The sequence below is a fragment of the Nicotiana tabacum genome, chromosome 7 (genome assembly GCF_000715075.1).
Source record: "Nicotiana tabacum cultivar K326 chromosome 7, ASM71507v2, whole genome shotgun sequence".
NCBI lineage: Eukaryota > Viridiplantae > Streptophyta > Magnoliopsida > Solanales > Solanaceae > Nicotiana > Nicotiana tabacum.
In genome coordinates, this window is record NC_134086.1 from 150341723 (window position 1) to 150361261 (window position 19539).

At 37.5% G+C, this 19539-nt stretch overlaps 2 protein-coding genes and 1 long non-coding RNA gene across 3 annotated transcripts; 2 read left to right on the forward strand and 1 right to left on the reverse strand.

Moving 5' to 3' along the window:
- The first annotated feature begins 1498 nt into the window (after window positions 1–1498).
- On the forward strand, window positions 1499–4408 carry LOC107801918 (succinate dehydrogenase [ubiquinone] iron-sulfur subunit 2, mitochondrial-like). The gene is made up of 2 exons (XM_016625337.2): window positions 1499–2280; window positions 4056–4408. The coding sequence occupies exons 1-2, from the start codon at window positions 1625–1627 to the stop codon at window positions 4225–4227; spliced, it is 828 nt and encodes a 275-aa protein (XP_016480823.1). The 5' UTR covers window positions 1499–1624; the 3' UTR covers window positions 4228–4408.
- Window positions 4409–5694: 1286 nt separating this feature from the next.
- On the reverse strand, window positions 5695–7332 carry LOC107801916 (uncharacterized). The gene is made up of 2 exons (XR_001651728.2): window positions 6830–7332; window positions 5695–6668 (listed from the first exon to the last, which is right to left on the reverse strand). It is a non-coding gene; the product is annotated as an uncharacterized LOC107801916 (long non-coding RNA).
- A 5909-nt stretch (window positions 7333–13241) lies between these two features.
- Window positions 13242–18034, forward strand: LOC107801915 (ferric reduction oxidase 2-like). Its single transcript, XM_016625335.2, has 8 exons — window positions 13242–13437; window positions 14488–14590; window positions 14688–14879; window positions 15280–15514; window positions 15616–15943; window positions 16045–16288; window positions 16624–17333; window positions 17663–18034. Exons 1-8 carry the CDS (start codon window positions 13242–13244, stop codon window positions 17800–17802), a joined length of 2148 nt encoding a protein of 715 aa, XP_016480821.2. The 3' UTR covers window positions 17803–18034.
- The last annotated feature ends 1505 nt before the right edge of the window (window positions 18035–19539 follow it).

The window sequence follows — 19539 nt, forward strand, 5'->3', positions numbered from 1 at the left end:
TAGACATGTTCATAATTCGTGAGACTAGAGGCGGATATACCTTATACAGTGAGGGGTCACCGGCACCCGTAAAATTCGATAAAGTTCTATGTATACATGTATATGTTGTTAAAAAATAGTAATATTAGTAATTGCACCCTATATACAAAGCAAATTTTAGTTGAATGCAAATTTTCACCTGCTACCTCTAAATCATAGGTCCGCCTCTGCATGAGACCTATGCAATCTAGTCTCTCATATCAAACTGTCACGACTCAAACCACACCAATGGCCGTCATGACATCTAACGCGCCGGTAGGGATGGTAAGTGGTGCGGGCCAGTGCGGGGCGAGTTTTCTCTTAACCCGCAAAATTTCAACTCGCTCCGCCCTGCCCCACATAGCAAATGCACCCGCGTTCACCCGCGTCCACCCATCCGCCCCGCACAACTTAATTTTTTTCCCGTCATTTTGTTAGTTTATTTATTTTTTAATCTTTGGGCTGGAATTTTTTTATACATTTATGAAATTTACTCATACTTTTTTATTAATTTTAAAGATTGGGGGAGACTTCAGCTAAGGAAAGAAGAAGCTAAGATACTTACGAGAACTAAATCTTGTACATATATAATAAAAGTTACTTAACAAAAATCTTTGATATGATAATAACTCTTTGACTTTTAACCTTTTATATTTGATAATAGAATATATATTTTTATCATATTCAAGCTAATCCACTAGAATAATTCTTAAGCCACTGGAATGTATAAATAAGCCACTTCTCTAATCCTCTCGAAGGTGATCTTGATATGTAATTTTTGGATGTTACATTTTCGGAACAATATGGCGTGCAAGCATTTGGTTCAAATAATATGAAACTTTACTTTGCTCGTGGAATCAATTTCATCTTCATCAAGGCAGAAAATTGAGTTTCCTTTTTCAACGAAGTTTTTAAGCCTGCACCCGCACACAATTTTTAACTTTTTTTTTTTTTGACCTGCCCCGCTCGCCTCGCACATGCATATATTTAAACTCGCATGGCCTTATGGCCATCCCCACAAACTGTCTAGGCGAACCAATAGTTTTTTGTTATAAAAAAAAGTGGAAACCATCAAATGTTCATGTGATTTCTTGAGTTTTCTCATTTTTTTTCCTAGCATAATAACCTATTTTTGTTACCATATAGTCCTCAAATATCTCTCATTTGATCAAGACGATAATCGTTGCCTCTACTGAAAAGCGAAAAGTAAAAAATCCACGACACGTGCCAACCACATTACTAGGAAATTATCTAGCGATTGTGAATTCGCCACGTCATCCAAGTCCTACTCAGACCCAATTCATCCACGGCAAACCTTATTCATCGACGACAGAAAAATACAACCTCAAACTACATTTTGCACATTACCAAAACTACCCTTACCACATCCACCTATTTCCAGCCACAGAACCCTCTCAATGGCGGTTAAAGCACCTATAAAATTACATGCCCATTTCCGTCATTTTATTTTCATCAAGTAAAACCCGAGAAACACCCGATCCCTCCATCATATATTCTTCTGAATAAAATTTAATTTCTTTTGCTTTCTTTGTAAAAAGAAATCTATCCAATCTCCGCGTCTTTGGTTTCCCAAGGTAACTCATCAATGGCGACCGGTTTAATCCGACGAGCAATTTCTAGGGTCCACTCATCGCCGGCGGCGAAGCTAGTTGTCGCCCGAGCACACGCATCGGAGGCCAAAGCCCATCAATCAGAATCCAAGCAGCAGCCAAACATCAAGTCATTTCAAATTTACCGATGGAGTCCAGACAACCCAGGTAAACCCGAGCTCAAGGAATACAAAATCGATCTGAAAGAATGTGGCCCAATGGTCTTAGATGCTTTAATCAAAATCAAAAACGAAATCGACCCATCACTTACGTTTCGTAGATCCTGTAGAGAAGGGATCTGTGGGTCCTGTGCTATGAATATTGATGGTTGCAATGGACTTGCTTGTTTGACTAAGATCGATTCGGGTGCTGAATCGACGATTACGCCGTTGCCACATATGTTTGTGATTAAGGATCTGGTTGTGGATATGACTAATTTTTATAATCAGTACAAGTCTATTGAGCCTTGGTTGAAGAGGAAGACGGAGCCGCCGACCCCTGGGAAGGAGATACCGCAGAGTAAGAGTGATAGGGCAAAGTTGGATGGGATGTATGAGTGTATTCTGTGTGCTTGCTGTAGCACATCATGCCCTAGTTACTGGTGGAATCCTGAGTCTTATCTTGGTCCGGCTGCACTGCTTCACGCTAACCGGTAACATTTTTTTGGTTCTTTGTTCCTCTGAATTTTTGTCTTCATGTCTAGGCTCTTTCTTGTTTGCCTTTACTCTCTGTTGATACGCTGTATTTGGCTCAAATATGAAGTTAAAGATAGTTATAACTAATAAAGATTGTAACTTGGTGGGTTCCTATCTGCCTAAGCCTTAGGGGTAGAGTTATTCGGTATTTGTGCTGATGGGACGTAACTTGTTCCGTTTTCTCGGTGGAATATTTGAGTTGTGCGCAAGCCAGCCCCTACACCTCCATTATTAAAAAAGAACTATTGATTATAACTAGGTGATTTCTTTCCATATGCTCTAATTTTGGTGGGTGGAGTTATCCGAAGAAATAGTAAGGGTTGCTCAAGTTGGCTTGGGCACCATTGTCATAAAAAACAGGCTGACTACAGATTGTTTACTCCTTCCATTTCAATTTTATGTGTGTTACTTTTTTTATATTATTATAAAAAGAATATTATCTTTCTATATTTAATAAGTTTTTAATTCCAACAATTCTATTTTACATGTAAGGACACTCTTATAGGAGTGACATGACATGCTTAAGACCATAAAATTCAAAAAGTATTTTTGGTATTGTTGTACACACCCTTAGTTTTAGGTCATAGGATTCAAAAGCTTTCTTTACATTCTTATATTTCATGTACAATTAAACTAAGACATAAAACAAAACAGAGTGAGTATTTGATTTAGAAAGTAGTGTTCCTTTGAGGTATGAAATGAATGAATCTCTTTTCTATGAGGCATATTTGGTAAAACACTATGCAACTTTTAGAAGTTCGATGGATCATATGCTGAAGGATCTTATTGTATGGTAAAACCATGCAATTTCCATGGATGTTCAGTCATTGGATCTTATTCTGAAGTATCTTCTCATTAGACAATTTTGAAACATTGATTTTCTGAACTTCTAATACTTTTTATTTGGCAAGAGATTAGTTTAAATGGAGTAATGTGTTCAGTGAGCATTTAAATGAGTATCTCGGCTCTCGTATTAGCTAGTAAGGTTCTAAGAAACTAGTAAGTGTTTAGAAGTCCTTTATTATTCTAAGTGTGGACATTTCCGTTGAGGATGGGAGAAGTTGAAAGCATGTGCTGGCATGGGCGGATTTATAGGGTAGTTTATGGGGCACGTAAATCCATGGTCTCTCCGCCAAACTAGGTATTTTATGTATGTATTTTCTAGAATTAGTCTAATATTATTTATTGGCACCCATGTTCCACAAAGATTGAATGGTGCAGTTGGTTGAATACTGAGTTATTTACCTAAAGGAACACGGATTGATTCACACTTAATACTTCTTTCCTCCTTTTCTTAGTGGTGCACCCATGCTCTAGAAATCTTAGTTTCACCAATGCAGGGCTTGTCGCCACTCAAAACATGACGAAAAACTAATTAAGGGGCCTTTTCCTATTCAGTTCTTGAGGGGGATGTATTATGTTAAGTGTAATATTATGGGGAATGTTATTAAACCTTAGGCCAAACTCAAGCAATGCAATTTTATGATTTAAGTGTCCTGAGATGTACCATTCTTTACTTGAGCCTGCATGATGAGGGAATAACAGATTTCGATGTCTACCATGTTGGTAGCCTTGATTCTGTTACTGTCTATAAGTAGTTCTACAACATTAACCCCACTGTCATTGGTATGCCATATATGCTGCCTATTATTATCTTTACTGAAAAGTGTTTTTTTCTTCCCATACTTGCAATATATTTAACAGAGGTTTATGTCTTATTTTTGAAATGTAGATGGATTATGGATAGCCGTGATGAATATACTCAGGAGCGCCTGGACGCAGTTAATGATGAATTCAAGCTTTATCGCTGCCATACTATTCTGAACTGTTCTCGTGCTTGCCCAAAGGGATTGAATCCTGGGAAGCATATTCAGAATATCAAGCGTCTGGAGCTTGCATCTTGAGCCAGCAGTGATGTCGTTCCAAGCTCTTTTGCTAAGATTTGATTTTGAAGGACCAGTAGGAGGTTGTTTCTCAAAATAATGTATGCACAGATTGTAATTTGCTCTGTGAGATCTTTTTTATACTTGAATTTAAGATGAAAGGTGCATCTCTCTTGAATATAATACAGTATCATTTCAAGTACATTGCTCCATAATGCCTGAAATGTGTGTGTGTTTCCTTTTATAAGTTTTGTATAGACCTGGCTATATTTTTTCAAGGATGGTTGTTTGGGATGTCTATTGGAGCTTCCCTTTGTTTTTCCTTGACGATGTTCAAAGTTAAGATGAGCATTATCTCCTCTGCAGATGTGGTATTAGGGAGTTGTCATACTTGGATCTGTATGATGTTGATGCAATTCAACTTTTATTGAGTGTCTTTTATTGAGTGTCTACAAGTTTCTTTTCTTCTTTGGATTTGCAGACAGGAGAAGGAAAGAGATGTAGGAAACTAACTCTCTTAACCTACTTATTGGCAGGGAAATTTTGCATTCGATTATGTTTGTTTCTGAAGCCAAATTGAAAAATAAAAATATTTTCCATGGGAAGTTCTCCCTGGAAAAGGTTGTTTTACCTTGAGATTTAAAGATTGCCGTAATGTCTAAATGTTGATAGAAGCAAGTGATATGGAGTAAGAGTTTGGACTATTTGTGATGCTGAGATAAGTCATTTTCCCACCTCTTCAAAATACTAGTATTATTTGGACATATTTTCTATTAGTGGATAACCTGAATTTTAGTAAAGGTAAATATTGATGGAACAATTGGAAATGATTTTATCGTGAAATATTTGTAAAGAAAAGCTTACCACACTCCACAAGTTACAGTTCCTCATGTGTGAAGTGTGACGATTTGATTATAAATTCGCGTGAATATTCAAAATTCGATGGAATATTCAAAACTAGTACAAGGTAATTCTTAAATTTGCACAATATTCAGATGACCATTAACGATATAGTTTTTATCTTCACGAGGTTTGCTCAAACTCCTAAACTAGAATATTAATATAGAGATCCTATTCCTATATTAATTAGAACCAATATCAGATGCTTGCTATGTTGTGTTGAAAGAAGAAGAAAAAGGGCGGAATGAAGTTGTTAGTAGTAGCTAGCTTTCTGGTGTATATGGTGATTATTCAGAATATGAATAAAGTTGGAACAAGCACTCGCCTTCCCTTTCTAATAAATCCTAAAACTGTGGGGAACCATATCAATACATCACAGTAACAGGAGGTTACGCAAAACAACCCATTTCTGCATCACAATCCTTTCATATTTTACCATTAGGTGGATAATAAACTCACACATTTTTCTTCTACTAAAATAATAGGTTGTAACAACAACTGCGACATAGCCTGTTGCTATTGTGATATCACAAAGCAGTCACCTCTAGAGACCCTGAATCTGCAGGTAATTCTCTCTTCTTCTTCTTCTTCTTTTTTTTTTTTGGAGAGCCTTACAATTTCTGTTGAGTGGCGCAAGCTTCAAAACTCGTTGGATAGTGTCCTCTTTGCCCTTCTCCACTTAATACCAGACTTTTCTCTTAGCTTCAAGCAAATACTGCTTATAATTGATGCATCTATCAAATTCAAGAAGAAAACAAAAATGGTGATTTTGGACTACAAGTTGTATCAAAAGATTGGAGCCTTAGATCTTAAAGCATGCTAAGCTAGAGCTTCTCTTTTAGCTGCATGCATTACGAAATCAATGTGTTCTATTTTATGCAATGAATCTGAGGTCTTATTTCCTAGCCTTTATATTTGCAAACAGGGAGGTATGTCGTCAAGTTTCTCAAATGCAGCCATAAATATCTTGGTCACTCAACGAGTGGAACCAACGCTCTCTTCTAAATATGCTTTTCAAATAGGTTTAAAAGAGCCATTGTATAGAATTCGTTGAATTTTGCTCTTCTTACTTATAGCATACATCATATACTATCAAGCTTCATGATTTCCAAAGAATGGAGGATAACTTTCTAAATGACATGGCTTCACTTCAGTTTATTCGTCAATATGAAGATCAAGGCATTCGTCTGTCATTCCAATTCATTGGTAATTGGGATTCGCACTTGAAGCTGGGCCTTGATTGGCAGCATAATCTAGACCAAGAGGCAAGATTTGTCCGATTGTAAAATGAGGAGGCATTATGGATTTCAAATCTGTTTCTCAAAATATAAGAAGGAAAGAAAGAAAGCCATAAAATGGCGTAATATCCATACAAGGACCGACCAGCTACTCCAACTATGTTATAGGAAATGCTATTGGTATTGAGCTAATGTACTAAAGAGACAGAATAAGGTAAAACTCACAAAATGAGTACCATATCTATACTCTCCTCGTAAGTCCAAGAAACACCACAGCTGAAGCAATCTGAACTTTTAGATCTGCAATATCAACATCATGGCCGCCTTCAACGAGACCCCAACAGGAAGAAGCCAAAGAAAAGTCAGCACTTAAACTTGAGGAACAACTCTGGGTAAATGATGGACCACAGTCTTGGCGGTTAACGTATTTTAGGATACACGAGTCCTAGAAAAGATAATGAAGGAAAATTGATTCTAGTACAAACCTGCAAATCTTCCTCGAGCCTAATCAACTCAATAGCCTCTTCAATCCCAAGTGCAATGACTAGCGAATGTGAAGCTGAAGCAATTGCATCAATTGTTGCTAATTCACAGTCATCCATTTTCTTGAGAAGGCTTTCAATGGCACTAACAAGACCATCGTCTTGCTTGCCACAAAAAAAACTGGTATATACGGCTGGCTTGAAGCCAAATTCTGACTCTACCCACTTAAGAAGAGGATCGATTTTCTCCACTTGATGCTCTGTGAATTTCAAATTGTCAGATTAATATGCAAAAAGTACTAATATTATGAAACCCAAATGAATTGCCAACACAAACAACAGAGAATTGTAGGCCTGCCGGTAAGCATTTAGCATACTAGAAGAGCGGATCACATTTATGCTCAGAATCTGGAGACAACTCTTCAAGATCTCGTGATAATACACAGTGCAAAAAATAATTAATTGTAGGAAGCCAAATAGATGGAACTTTTGAGGTGATTTAAATTTTCAAGATACTTTAAAACTAATATAAATTTTTAAGACAAAAGTGTTAAGAAAGAGGTAGAAAGGACACTTTAAAGCCCCCAAAGTTTTCTTATTTACAAAAACGTCCCCTTCCTCCTTCACCGCGATGGATGTTTGAAACATCTCCCATGATGTTTGAAACATCCCCAAGACATTTGAAACATCTCCTGGAAGATGTTTCAACTATCCCGATGGATGTTTCAGCTCTCCCGGGAGATGTTTGAAACGTCCTGGGAGATGTTTGAAACATCCCGGGATGTTTCAAACATACTTGAGATGTTTCAAACATCACGGGAGATGTTGGAGATATTCAAAATTATCAAGAATTTTTGTTATTTTTAATTTGACCCCGAACTCCTTGTGTCCTATATTCTTCCACAAGACTTGAGAAGCCTTTTTTACCTCTTTTTTCCAACTTTTGAGCGCTAAGCTTTGTATCGGTCAAAATGTGACCACAAGATGGTTGTCCTTATAGGAATGATATGGGGTCTACCAAGCCGTAATCGCACCCACGAGGCGTAACAGCGGCGAGCATCTCGGCCACTATCGAGATCGAGCCGTCAGAAGGCCTGCACAACAATAATACAGCATACTACTCGGGCAAGTAGGGAAAAATATTGTCATGAGAGAGTCCGTTGGGTAGAGACCGTTGGATAAAGAGGAAGATTGATAATATATACACGAGGGGAGAAGGCAAGAGAAGGAGATCCCATTCAAGAAAAGAGAGGAGCAATGTATAAAAGATGAGAACAAGAGGAGATCCTCATCATCAAACCAACAGCCCAGATTTCGGCTACAACTTTTTATAATCATCATTGTTGAATCAACAAAGACAGATCTTTTAGTTATCGACAACTTTCCCTTTTTTCCTTATTTGCTCTTACAAGTACGGTACAGACATATCAAAGATGTAAGCTTATTATTTACATTTGATGTCTGTAATGATCTTAAGGAATCTTATATAAACTTGGTCTCCTTCGATTATGATATTCAATATGTTTGGATTTAGAGTTAATTATGTTTGGCTAAGATTTATCTTTCATCCTGTATCTCATCATTAATTAGTTTAACTAAAAGATTTAACACTTTTTTGGTGAAGACATTTTGGCGTTGTCTGTGGGGATTTCTTAGCCAAACTTTTAGTTTCCTTTAGATCTAGAACCAGCTACGTATCACTGCCAGGCTGTCATATCCTCACCATCAGGGCATAAACACCACCCCGAAAGAATAGTAGGTAAACTTTTGAGACAACTATACCAATCTAGGCCACAACTCTACATAGAATAGAAGTCGCGATCAGTGTCTAAGCGAAACCCATGCCTCACCTATAGCGATGGGTTTGACACACCATGCACACGTTTAAAGTAGAATCACGGTCACCATGCACCTAGCATGACCGCAACCCCATTTGACGTATTCACCTTATATACCGACCCATACTCTCACCCCTTATGAAGGGACGATAACCTAATGTGTGATCCTTCGAAACAGCGGGCATATCCTGCCCTATTATCGTACCCACACGCACTGGATGATTTATTAACAAAGTATGACATGTTTCCCTTGTTGTTTGTACTATCGGACGGGGTCGGATGGGGACTCGATCTCAGCGTCCCAGCGGGTAAGGTAAGTCCAACCCGCGCGAAGCCTAGACGCAGTTATCGACGAAGCCAAACACGGCTGGCAAATCTAAAACCATCATTCAAGTACGAAGCGAGCGACTCCCAGCGTCGTTCCTCCTCTCGCCGACTTGCCAGGCCAAGGTAATAGGCGATTTCGTTCAGTTTTAACTTACCACACTCTCTTGTTGGTTCAAAACAATAAACGTACAGTATTCTCCAATGAAAGAGAAACTAAGCAAACTGAGACTCACCCATGAAACGTACAATATTCTCCAATGAAAACGAAACTAAGCAAACTGGGATGCACCAAGGAACCGCCCAGCATTCTCCAGTAAAAGCAAAATAAAGCACAACGGGACTCACCCTGATGCCTGCATAGACAGTTCAGCGATGTGTAAAGTACTCCAAATAATAATAATAATAATCATAATAATACAATGGAGTTACTATTTCGATCTTGCTCGAAATAACACCCCTATGGCCATCGACCTTCGCCAAGAAAGAAATTCGACCTCGCTCGAATTACAACGGGTTATTATTTTGACCTTGCTCGAAATAACACCCCTACGGCCATCGGTTTTCGCCAAGAAAGAAATTCGATCTCGCTCGAATTACAACGGGTTATTATTTCAACCTTGCTCTAAATAACACCCCTACGGCCATCGGCCTTCGCCTAAAAAGGTTCGACCTCGCTCGGATTACAACGGGTTACTATTTCGACCTTGCTCGAAATAACACCCCTACGGTCATCGGCCTTCGCCAAGAAAGAATCCAACCTCGCTCAAATTACAACGGGTTATTATTTCGACCTTGCTCGAAATAACACCCCTACGGCCATCGGCCACTGCCAAAAGACAAGTTCGACTTCGCTTGAATTACGGTGGGTTACAATTCCGACCTTGCTCGAAATAACATCTTTATAGCCACCGGCCGCCATCAAATGAAAAAAAGTTCGAACTCGTTCAAATATAAGTCAGAGCTTGACTTCGCCCAAGGTGACGAGTCTCAATTCGACCTCGTTTGAATCAAGACTAATTCTACCCGAATTGACAAGCCAGAAGTCAATCTCGCCCGAATTGGCAAATCCAAAATGACTTCATTCGGACTCATACGATGGGATCCTACCCGATCAGCGCAAGGTCGGTCTCCCAATTAAAAAGATCAGGGAATCATCACAAAGAAATCTGAAGGTCTACGCCAAAAAGAGAAATATAACAAGCGGGAGGGATAGAAAAAGAAAATCAAAAGGTACACAAACAAAGGCGAAGCAACTGTTTTATTTAAATACACGTGCGCAACAGTTGCACCTTACAAAAGGCAGAAACAGGCCCCCAAAAAAAGAGACGAAAAGAAATAGCAAAAGGACAAAAAAAAAACTAAGTACAAAGGCTACATCAAAGTTTCACTCGGCGTCATCCCAGCCGCCGTTCTCCCCAACATCACCATCATCAGAAAGGAGCCCATCCTCGACATCAACGCCCTCACTAGCCTCCGGCGTCGTAGGGTCGTAACCACAGGCAGTACGAGCCTCGCGTGCCTTCGTCCGAATATCTTCGAAGGCGGTCTCTGAAACACTTTCCGCCTCCCACAAACCCTTGTATATATCTCGCTGGGCCTCGTCATGGACCCATAACTCGTACAAGCGGCGGGGGACCGCGGCATAGGCAGATCCGACCTAGGTCAATAGTTGTGCCTTCTCGGCCTCGAGTGCCACGACCCGGTCTCCTAGGTTCGAAGCCTCCCGGTCAATCTCACCAGTACGCTCCTCGAGTCGCGCCTCCCTCAACATGGTCGTTGCCCTCTCAGATTCCTGCTCAGATCTGAGGACGCGGATAGTGTCCTCTAGCGCGCGCCACTCTCGCCAAAGCCGACATCCAAGCATTTTCGACGCTTTCCATCCCGGTCACTTTCTTCTCCAGCTCGGCCAATTTCCCCATCCATTCTGCGCTCAAAGCTTCAACTCTAGTGGCATTCTGCTCAAGCTCGGCTTGCAACGACAACATCTTCGCCTGAAGGTACGCGCAATCCGCGGTAACTCCCTTGCCCACCTCGAGCTCCTTGTTCTTGGCATGAAGCATCTCCTCAAGCTCACTGCATCTGCGGATAGACCGCATCAGGTCCTCATCTCTTTTCTCCAACTCCTCTCTGGTAGACTTGGTACTGGCACCCGCTCTGAGCTGCTCGTACATCTCACGGCACCTGTTACGGTACTGTCGATACTTCTCGACCATCTTCAGAAAAATCACAGCCCTCGTCTCGGCCCTACGAGCATTCTGAACCTCCAGCATGTAGGTCTAAAAGAAAGGAGGGAGGAAAGGAGTTAGTAATATAAAAAAAATGGACGAACGAAGGTCGCCAAGCAAAGGAAACAAAGAGAAACTCACCATCAGGCCCAGAGGGGCCACACCGCGTGACAATTCGGAGTCGCTGACATCCTGAAGAGCTCCGCTTTCAGCGGTAGAGCACAGAAGATCGAACTGCGGCACAAAGTCCACCTTAAATTTATTTATTTTTTAGTATACCAATCGATTTCGGTCGGTTTATTATAATTTACAAAGAATTATAAATGTATTTAAAATTTCGACCGATGTCGGTTGCTATTCGAAAAATAAAATAAAAAAAATTTAATTGATGCCGACCGAATTCAGTCGGTATATTTATCTTTGTTGTCAGTCAGCGCGTTGAATTAACCGACCGATTTCGGTCACAACACCTTAGACCATCATTTTCCCGACTAATTAAAAGCGGTTGGAATTGGTCGTTTTTCCTCAAATTTCAACCAATGTCGGTCGGTTTTGATGGACAAAATTGGGCAGTTTTCTAGTATTGTGAAACAGCCTAGAGATACTCTTAACACTGTGAGATATTATCCACTTTGAGTCAAGCCCGCATGATTTTCCCAAAAGACCTCACACCATTAAGAGTATCTAACTCCTTATAAATAATCTTTTTCCTTTCTACTTTACATGTGGAACTTTGTTCACACACACCCAACACAACTTCAGCTACCTACTTCCGAACCTGATTAGTTACTTTCTCGTTGTCTTCGTCACATTATTAGTTACTCTTATTATGATAAACAAACAATATTTTGTAGGTATCTTTTAGTTTAATTCGTCTTTACTTTCTGCACGCTGCTTGGAAACCTTTGGCAATATGCAACTTGAGGGGTGGGGCGGATTGGTGAGGGTGGGGAAGGTTGAGAAGGAGTTTTCGAAAATACTTTTCCTTCTCTTGATAAGGAAAAAAATTTCTTCCAATTGGAAGAAAATGAGTTCATAAGGAAAATGTCTTCCAAAACATTTAAGTCAACCAAACATGGAAAAATTAAAAGATATTTTTCGGAAGATGTTTTCCTTCATACCAAACGCACTCTTAATCTATACTCAAGATAAAGAAAATTGGATCTAATATTATAAGGAGTTTGCATGACAAAATGAAAGTAAAAAACTGATTAATTATGGGAATTATATCCCAAGTTGAATTTAAAAATAGATTAATGGGCACGTGTAAACACACATCCACCACATTAACAGTGCATCGCAGTCCTCTAGAAACCACAAGATCCCCACGCTTTGATTTTCATCTAAATGCATTTTTTTCTTTTCTTCCCGTTTAGTTTTAGTGTTAATTAACGATCCCAACAATTTCTTGCTTAATCAAACTAATTTGTGAGTACTGTCTATAGAGAGCAAGTAACAAGCTTACTGCAACTCTTCTACTTAGAGAAAATACATTTTACTATTTTAGACAAAATACTCAGATACAGTAATTACAATTATTAAATGTCTTTGTTAGAGAATTTTGCAAGATACTATAAAATAGTTTTAAGATTCCAAGTGACATGAAGCAAAATTGCATGAAACTTGCAATGGTGTAAAATGGGGCTATCCACGTGACATTCCCCTCCCCCACCAATCCCACCCATCTTCCTGTTGACTTCTATACTATATATATATATACACACACTCTATTTCAAATCAACATGGAATTTTACACGTTATTATATTAATTATCAGATTTAGAATAATAAGAAAGGAATTTTCCCAGCCGTAATAGCGTAGAGTAGGGACACATGAATCTTGCTATACTTCAAGAGTATACTTTTTAAGATGACGAGCTCATATTTGTGTACCCTAGCTTGACAATTTAGAAAATATTAGTATTTCAATTCTCTCCTAATACTCCCTATATAAGACTTCATTCCTTTACCATACTTTCCATCCAAAAGTTCTTTTTAACTCATTATCACTAAGAAACAAAGAAAAATGGCTCAAAGATCATCCTCTCCTTCATCAAGTAACAAAAATGGCTTTATTCAAGCAGTTATAATGGCTCTAGTGGTAACCATTATACTTGGATATTTTCTGATTTTGATCGTATCACCAACCAATATGTATTATCTTACATGGACACCCAAGATTAAAGCTCGGGCTGCCACTTCCACTTACTTTGGAGCTCAAGGTAATCCTACTTGTTTGTTCTTTTTATTTGGGTACATAGGTCGGTTTGGTTTGGATTTTTTAATTACTAAACCAATCAACTCGGGTTATTTTTCAATCTCGGATTTCTTGATTTTTTCGGGTTTTTCGATTTTATTAGTAAAGTTTTCATAGCACAAAGTATATAAATTGTACTTCAAATATTTCTTTACTCCTAATAGGATACGACTATATAATATATTTTTCAAGAAAATAATATAGCATTTTACTCAAGTATTCAATAATAATGAAATCGCAAAAATAAATATTGCTAATTAATAAGCCTTAATAAAACGAACATAATCTAAAAATACTAAGTCATACTAAAATAAGCACGGCCAAATACATGACTAAACGCTAAAGAAAAAAATGAACTAAGTTTTGTATTTTTATTACAAACTAATGCAAAACTAAAATATAGATATCCAACACATTGCTATTTTTGTGTTGAATTAAACTTCTTTTGTTAGCATTAATATTGATTTGAACGTTATTTGAGTTATTACATTAAGTCCAACCTTAAAATAATACGTAAAAAAGATAAAACTATGATTTTTTTAAGAAATATTTATAAATTACATTACAATATATATTTATATGTATAAAATATTTTTAAAAATTATATATATATAATGTCGTGCTGGTTTGGTTTTAGTTTGATTTTTTTTTAGTTAAAGCTTAAAATCAAACAAAACCAATTATGGTCGGGTTTTCTTTCCTAATGCCAAATTAAATCAAATCAAACCAAACCACAATTAGGTTATTTTGTCTGGTTTGACCCGAATTATCGGTTTATCGATTTTCTTCGTACACCCTTACTTTCTATATTCTTATTTTTTCCTCGTGTATTTTAACCTGTAATTATAATATTTTTGTTATCATATCAGAGATGGTGTACGATAAACCGTCAGTGCACATAAATTAAATTTCTTAATTCTTTGGATGAAGATAGAAATTATAAAACTTTCTCTTGAACTTTTAATTTCATCTACTCAAAGAACTTGTTAGATTAAATGCGTTTTTTTCCTTACAGGAATGTCATTGTTGTTGGACACGTTCCCTTTCTTATTTATTGCCGTCTTGGGATGTATATACCTCCACTTAAGTAAGAAATCCAGTGATAAAAACATCAACAGGTAAAAAAAAAAAAACCTTTTTTTTCCATTACGATGATATAAATATGCAAAAAATAGTTACGTAACAATTTTATTTTTTGTATTTTCTGATTAACAGAGTTGAAGGAAAAGAAAAGTTGGCAATATGGAGGAGACCGATAATAATGAAGGGGCTAGGGATTGTTACAAGGATTGAACTTTGCTTTTTTGTAATGTTTATCGCACTCTTAGTCTGGTCTTATGCCTCTTACTTGCACGCTGCCTTTCCTTTTATCACACCACAGTCTGTTGCCCAAAGTGGACAGAAAGTGTAAGTAATCTGCCCCACTCTCTCTATATATATATATTTTTTTATTTTTTTTTGGAACCTCAGGAAAACCGTTAAAGCTTCTACCACAGCCTCTGCCCTTCATGTGAGCACTCTGTGCTTAGTACGCGCACGGGGTAAATCCCCCACTACGTAATAGCCTGCAAATTACACAGGGGATGTAAATCGCACTACGCAAGCCTCGTGCGACAGGCTCAGACCCAGAGGGGCATTGAGGTGGTTCGAACTCTCGTCGCCCGTGTGGACAGCGCCCTCCAAACCCAACTGGGCCGTCCCTTCGGGACATCTGCCTCTATATTATATAGTACTTATAGGTTGTTATCATAATGTATCTGACATTTTATCCTATTATTTTATAATTTTAAATTGGTAATTATGACAGATGGGAAGTCAAGCTAGAAGAAGCAGGACTTATGTTAGGACTTGTTGGAAATGTAGTGCTTACATTTCTGTTTGTTCCAGTTACAAGAGGTTCCTCAGTATTGCAACTCTTTGGTCTGACTTCAGAAGCAAGTGTTAAATACCATATATGGCTTGGTCATATTGTAATGACCCTTTTTTCTGCTCATGGTATTTGTTACATTATCTATTGGGCTGTCACTCATCAATTGTCTGAGGTAATTTATAGTAGGATTTATCATGACAAGTAATAAATATAACTATGTCCAATTGATGAATTTCTAATTAGTAGTAATTACTCTTGATTGAAATGAAACAGATGCTTAAATGGGCAAAAAATGATATCTCAAATTTGGCTGGAGAGTTGTCATTGCTTTCTGGATTGGTTTTGTGGATAGCAACATTCCCTCGTATGAGGAGAAAGATGTTTGAGCTCTTCTTCTACACTCACCACCTCTACATTCTCTTCGTCGTCTTCTTTGTCTTCCATGTTGGTGTCTCTTATGCTGGAATTATGCTTCCCGGTTTCTACCTCTTCATGGTTGATCGATACTTGAGATTCTTACAGTCGCGATCAAATGTTCGTTTGGTCTCAGCTCGAGTTCTACCATGTGAAACTGTTGAGCTAAACTTCTCCAAGAGTAAAGGTAACTGAATCATCATTTATATTGACATTGATCGAGGTAGAATGTTAAGTAAGTTATCTAAATAACATGTTTGAGCACTTCTCTTTTCCTTTATTTGGCAGGTTTAAGATATACACCAACTAGCATCATGTTTGTGAATGTACCTAGCATTTCAAATATGCAATGGCATCCTTTTACAATCACTTCAAGCAGTAGTTTGGAGGCAGATAAGCTCAGTGTTGTCATTAAGGGTGAAGGAAGCTGGTCCAAGAAGCTTTACCAGATTATTTCTTCCCCTAATTCTGTCGATCGTCTTAATGTCTCTGTTGAAGGACCTTATGGACCTCCTTCCACACATTTCCTAAGGTATGTTTGAAAACTATAATACAGAGTTTCATTTGTCATTAGAGTCCAGTAAGTTGTACTGTGTAATTAATTGACTACTATGTCCTCATACATGCCATCAGTAGATGTGGGGATGACCAGAAATTTAAGGGTTCATGGTCAGTCTGGTAATGAAATTGGTGATATTGTCACATGACATGATCTGTTCACAAACTAAACATGATTGAAAATATAAGATTGTATAGCAGAAGCTAATGCTGAACTTAGAGTCAGTGGGTTCAGAACCCCGTCCTAGATCTATTTCATAGTGTATGTTATAATAATAAACTAAAGTTCTTTTTATTTCGTTGTTGCAGGCATGATTTATTGGTTATGGTGAGCGGTGGGAGTGGAATCACCCCTTTCATCTCCATAATAAGGGAGCTAATTCACACAAGTGAGTCACAGAAATGCAAGACACCAGAAATCCTACTCATATGTGTGTTCAAGAACTCACAAGACCTTACCATGTTAGACCTTCTCCTTCCCAGTTCTGGTGCCCCATCTGAAACTTCTAAGTTAGGCCTACAAATTGAGGCTTATGTAACAAGAGAAAAACAATTAATTATAACAGAAGACAAGAAGAACTTGAGGAGCATATGGTTCAAACCCAACCCATCTGATCACCCTATCACTCCAATTCTTGGCCAGAACAATTGGCTTTGGCTTGGTGCTATCATATCATCTTCCTTCATCATTTTCTTGATTTCCTTAGGGGCTTTGGATAAATACTACATTTACCCAATCGATAAAAATACGAACGAGATCTACTCTTATCCAGTAAAGGATGTGCTGAATATGCTTCTCATTTGCATTTCCATAGTCATCACAAGTAGTGCAGCATTTCTTTGGAACAAGAAACACACTGGAGTGGAAGCCAACCAAATTCAGAACATGGAAGGTGCAACTCCAATGGCTTCACCTAATTCTTGGTTCTATAATGCAGATAGAGAGATGGAGAGTTTGCCTCAACAGTCACTTCTCCAATCAACTAATCTCCATTATGGTGAAAGGCCAGACCTCAAAAGTAAGTTACCTGCAGTATTGACAGTATATGGATTTTTAATATCACCAGCTTAAGTTAACCTACAACAACATTAACCCGTCATATATCAAGCTTGGTATACTAGTAACATGAAAAATAGATAAATAACCTGCTATAACCAATTAAATTGAATTGATGGTGTAAATTATCTTTCGCTTTTATTGTCTGTAACTTAAATCCCAAGATCATTATAGCTATAGAATCTCTTATTCAAATTACCTGACTTTACTAGTAGTTTAAAGATCTATTGGAGATTCTTTCCTGCTCCAATTTGAAGAACTTTTCTTTAATAAGTTGTAAATATGTTGCAGGGATATTGTTTGAGAGGAAAGAATCAAGTGTTGGAGTTCTAGCGTGTGGCCCGAAGAAGATGAGACATGAAGTTGCAAACATTTGTTCCTCTGGTTTAGCTTCCAACCTTCATTTCGAGTCCATCAGCTTCAGTTGGTGATTTTTTTTTTAAAAAAAAATTCAAGAGACTATAATGCATTATGCATTGAATGACAAAAAATTCATCCCTCCCACCCCAACACAAAGGGAAAAATAAGATAACAGTATCTTTTGTTGTGTGTGTATACATTGTTATGCTCGGGTTGATTGAGCTTTTTCAAGTGCTCTTATAACATAACATGCTTTGTTTTGAAATGTAACAAATACAGTTTATTCTCTGTTTTAGTCGTTCTCACTCTCATACTCTGTATAACAGTGTTAAAAGGTAAAGTCAAAAAGATTGAGATATTCAATCTGATTGTTTTTTTTTTTTTTTGTATTTCGCAAAGAGAACAAGGAAAAAGAGCGTTCTAATTGACTAGACATCGATAACCAATACTATGGAACCTTAATCTGAATAGTAAAATCCACATCATTTAAAAAAGATCATAATAATCTAAGCATTCAAATGTAGATAAAAAATAAATTGGCTAGGAGTTTCTTTAATCGAATTATCGAACCAATACAATTCCTCACCTTGTAGTAGTCCCCTCCTCCATTTCCCCTGCCCCCGCTCCCTGGCCCCTATGCACTTTAAAAAAAAATACAATAAAAATCATTATTGGAAATTACATGAATTCAAAGGGTGTAGATGTCCATCAAAATTCTAATGTTATCATATGATGAAATGTCATAGATATTAACTTTGAAGCAAGTAACAAAGGTAGTAGGTTGGAAATTAAACAAAAAAGAAAGAGATCTATATATATGTTGTTGGTTTTTGAGTTTTTGATAGTTGTCAAATGAATATAGGCTGAAAATGATCAAAGGAAGGTTGATGTAGATGGGATAGTAACAAGAAATCATAATCAGGTGAAGGGTCAAAAAGAAAGAAAAATAAGTATGTGAAGTAAAATCTAATTTTTTGTCTTCGCAGAAATAGTAACTTCCCTTTTTGACCATAGTCTTCATATTTTCACTTACTTACAATTATAATAACAAGACCTGTTTGGTAATGTTTTGTAGGTATCATTTGTTTGAATTCTTTTTTACTTAATGAAAATTCATCATATTATCTTCAGTGGTAGGACAAGTGATTCCAACACAATTCAGTCTTTTTTGATTGCAAATGACTTGTCAACAGGCCTCTACACACTTCCAATTTCCAACTGAAAGAGTGCAGGTTCAACCAGCTTCAATTCTTACCAAACAAGGGCCAATTACAATTATGAAAAATACAATGCTTGATGAGGAATTAATCACTAATTACCGACCATAAGTTTAATTGAGTTCTGGATCAAAGGCAGATTTGTAGTTTGTTTGGGGCTTTGATTTGCATTACTACGTGTGCTCAATAATATTTTACCACGAGATAGAGGTAGATTTAATTTTTTTTAAGAGAAGACCATGTGCATGCCCTCACTTGTATTTTCAATTAACATTCATCTCCTGCCCACTAGATCACCCAAACTAGGGCAATTCTTGAAAAAATTGGCTTATGAGAATCCATATAACTAATCCTTCTTTAGCTTAAACCACCTTGATTAGTAGTAGTTAATTAGTACCCCTTCTGTATTCCCTTTTCTTTTTTGCAACTTTAGCGCGTGTGGATTCTGGCAGCTGGATGTGGTTCATTGTAGAAGCACAACCCTATCCACCACTACTTTATTTATTACGTAGTATTATTTTTAGTTTTCTATATGTTTGGTATTCATTTTGGAGTCTTCCTAAATCTTGATTTATACTCGAAAATTTTCTT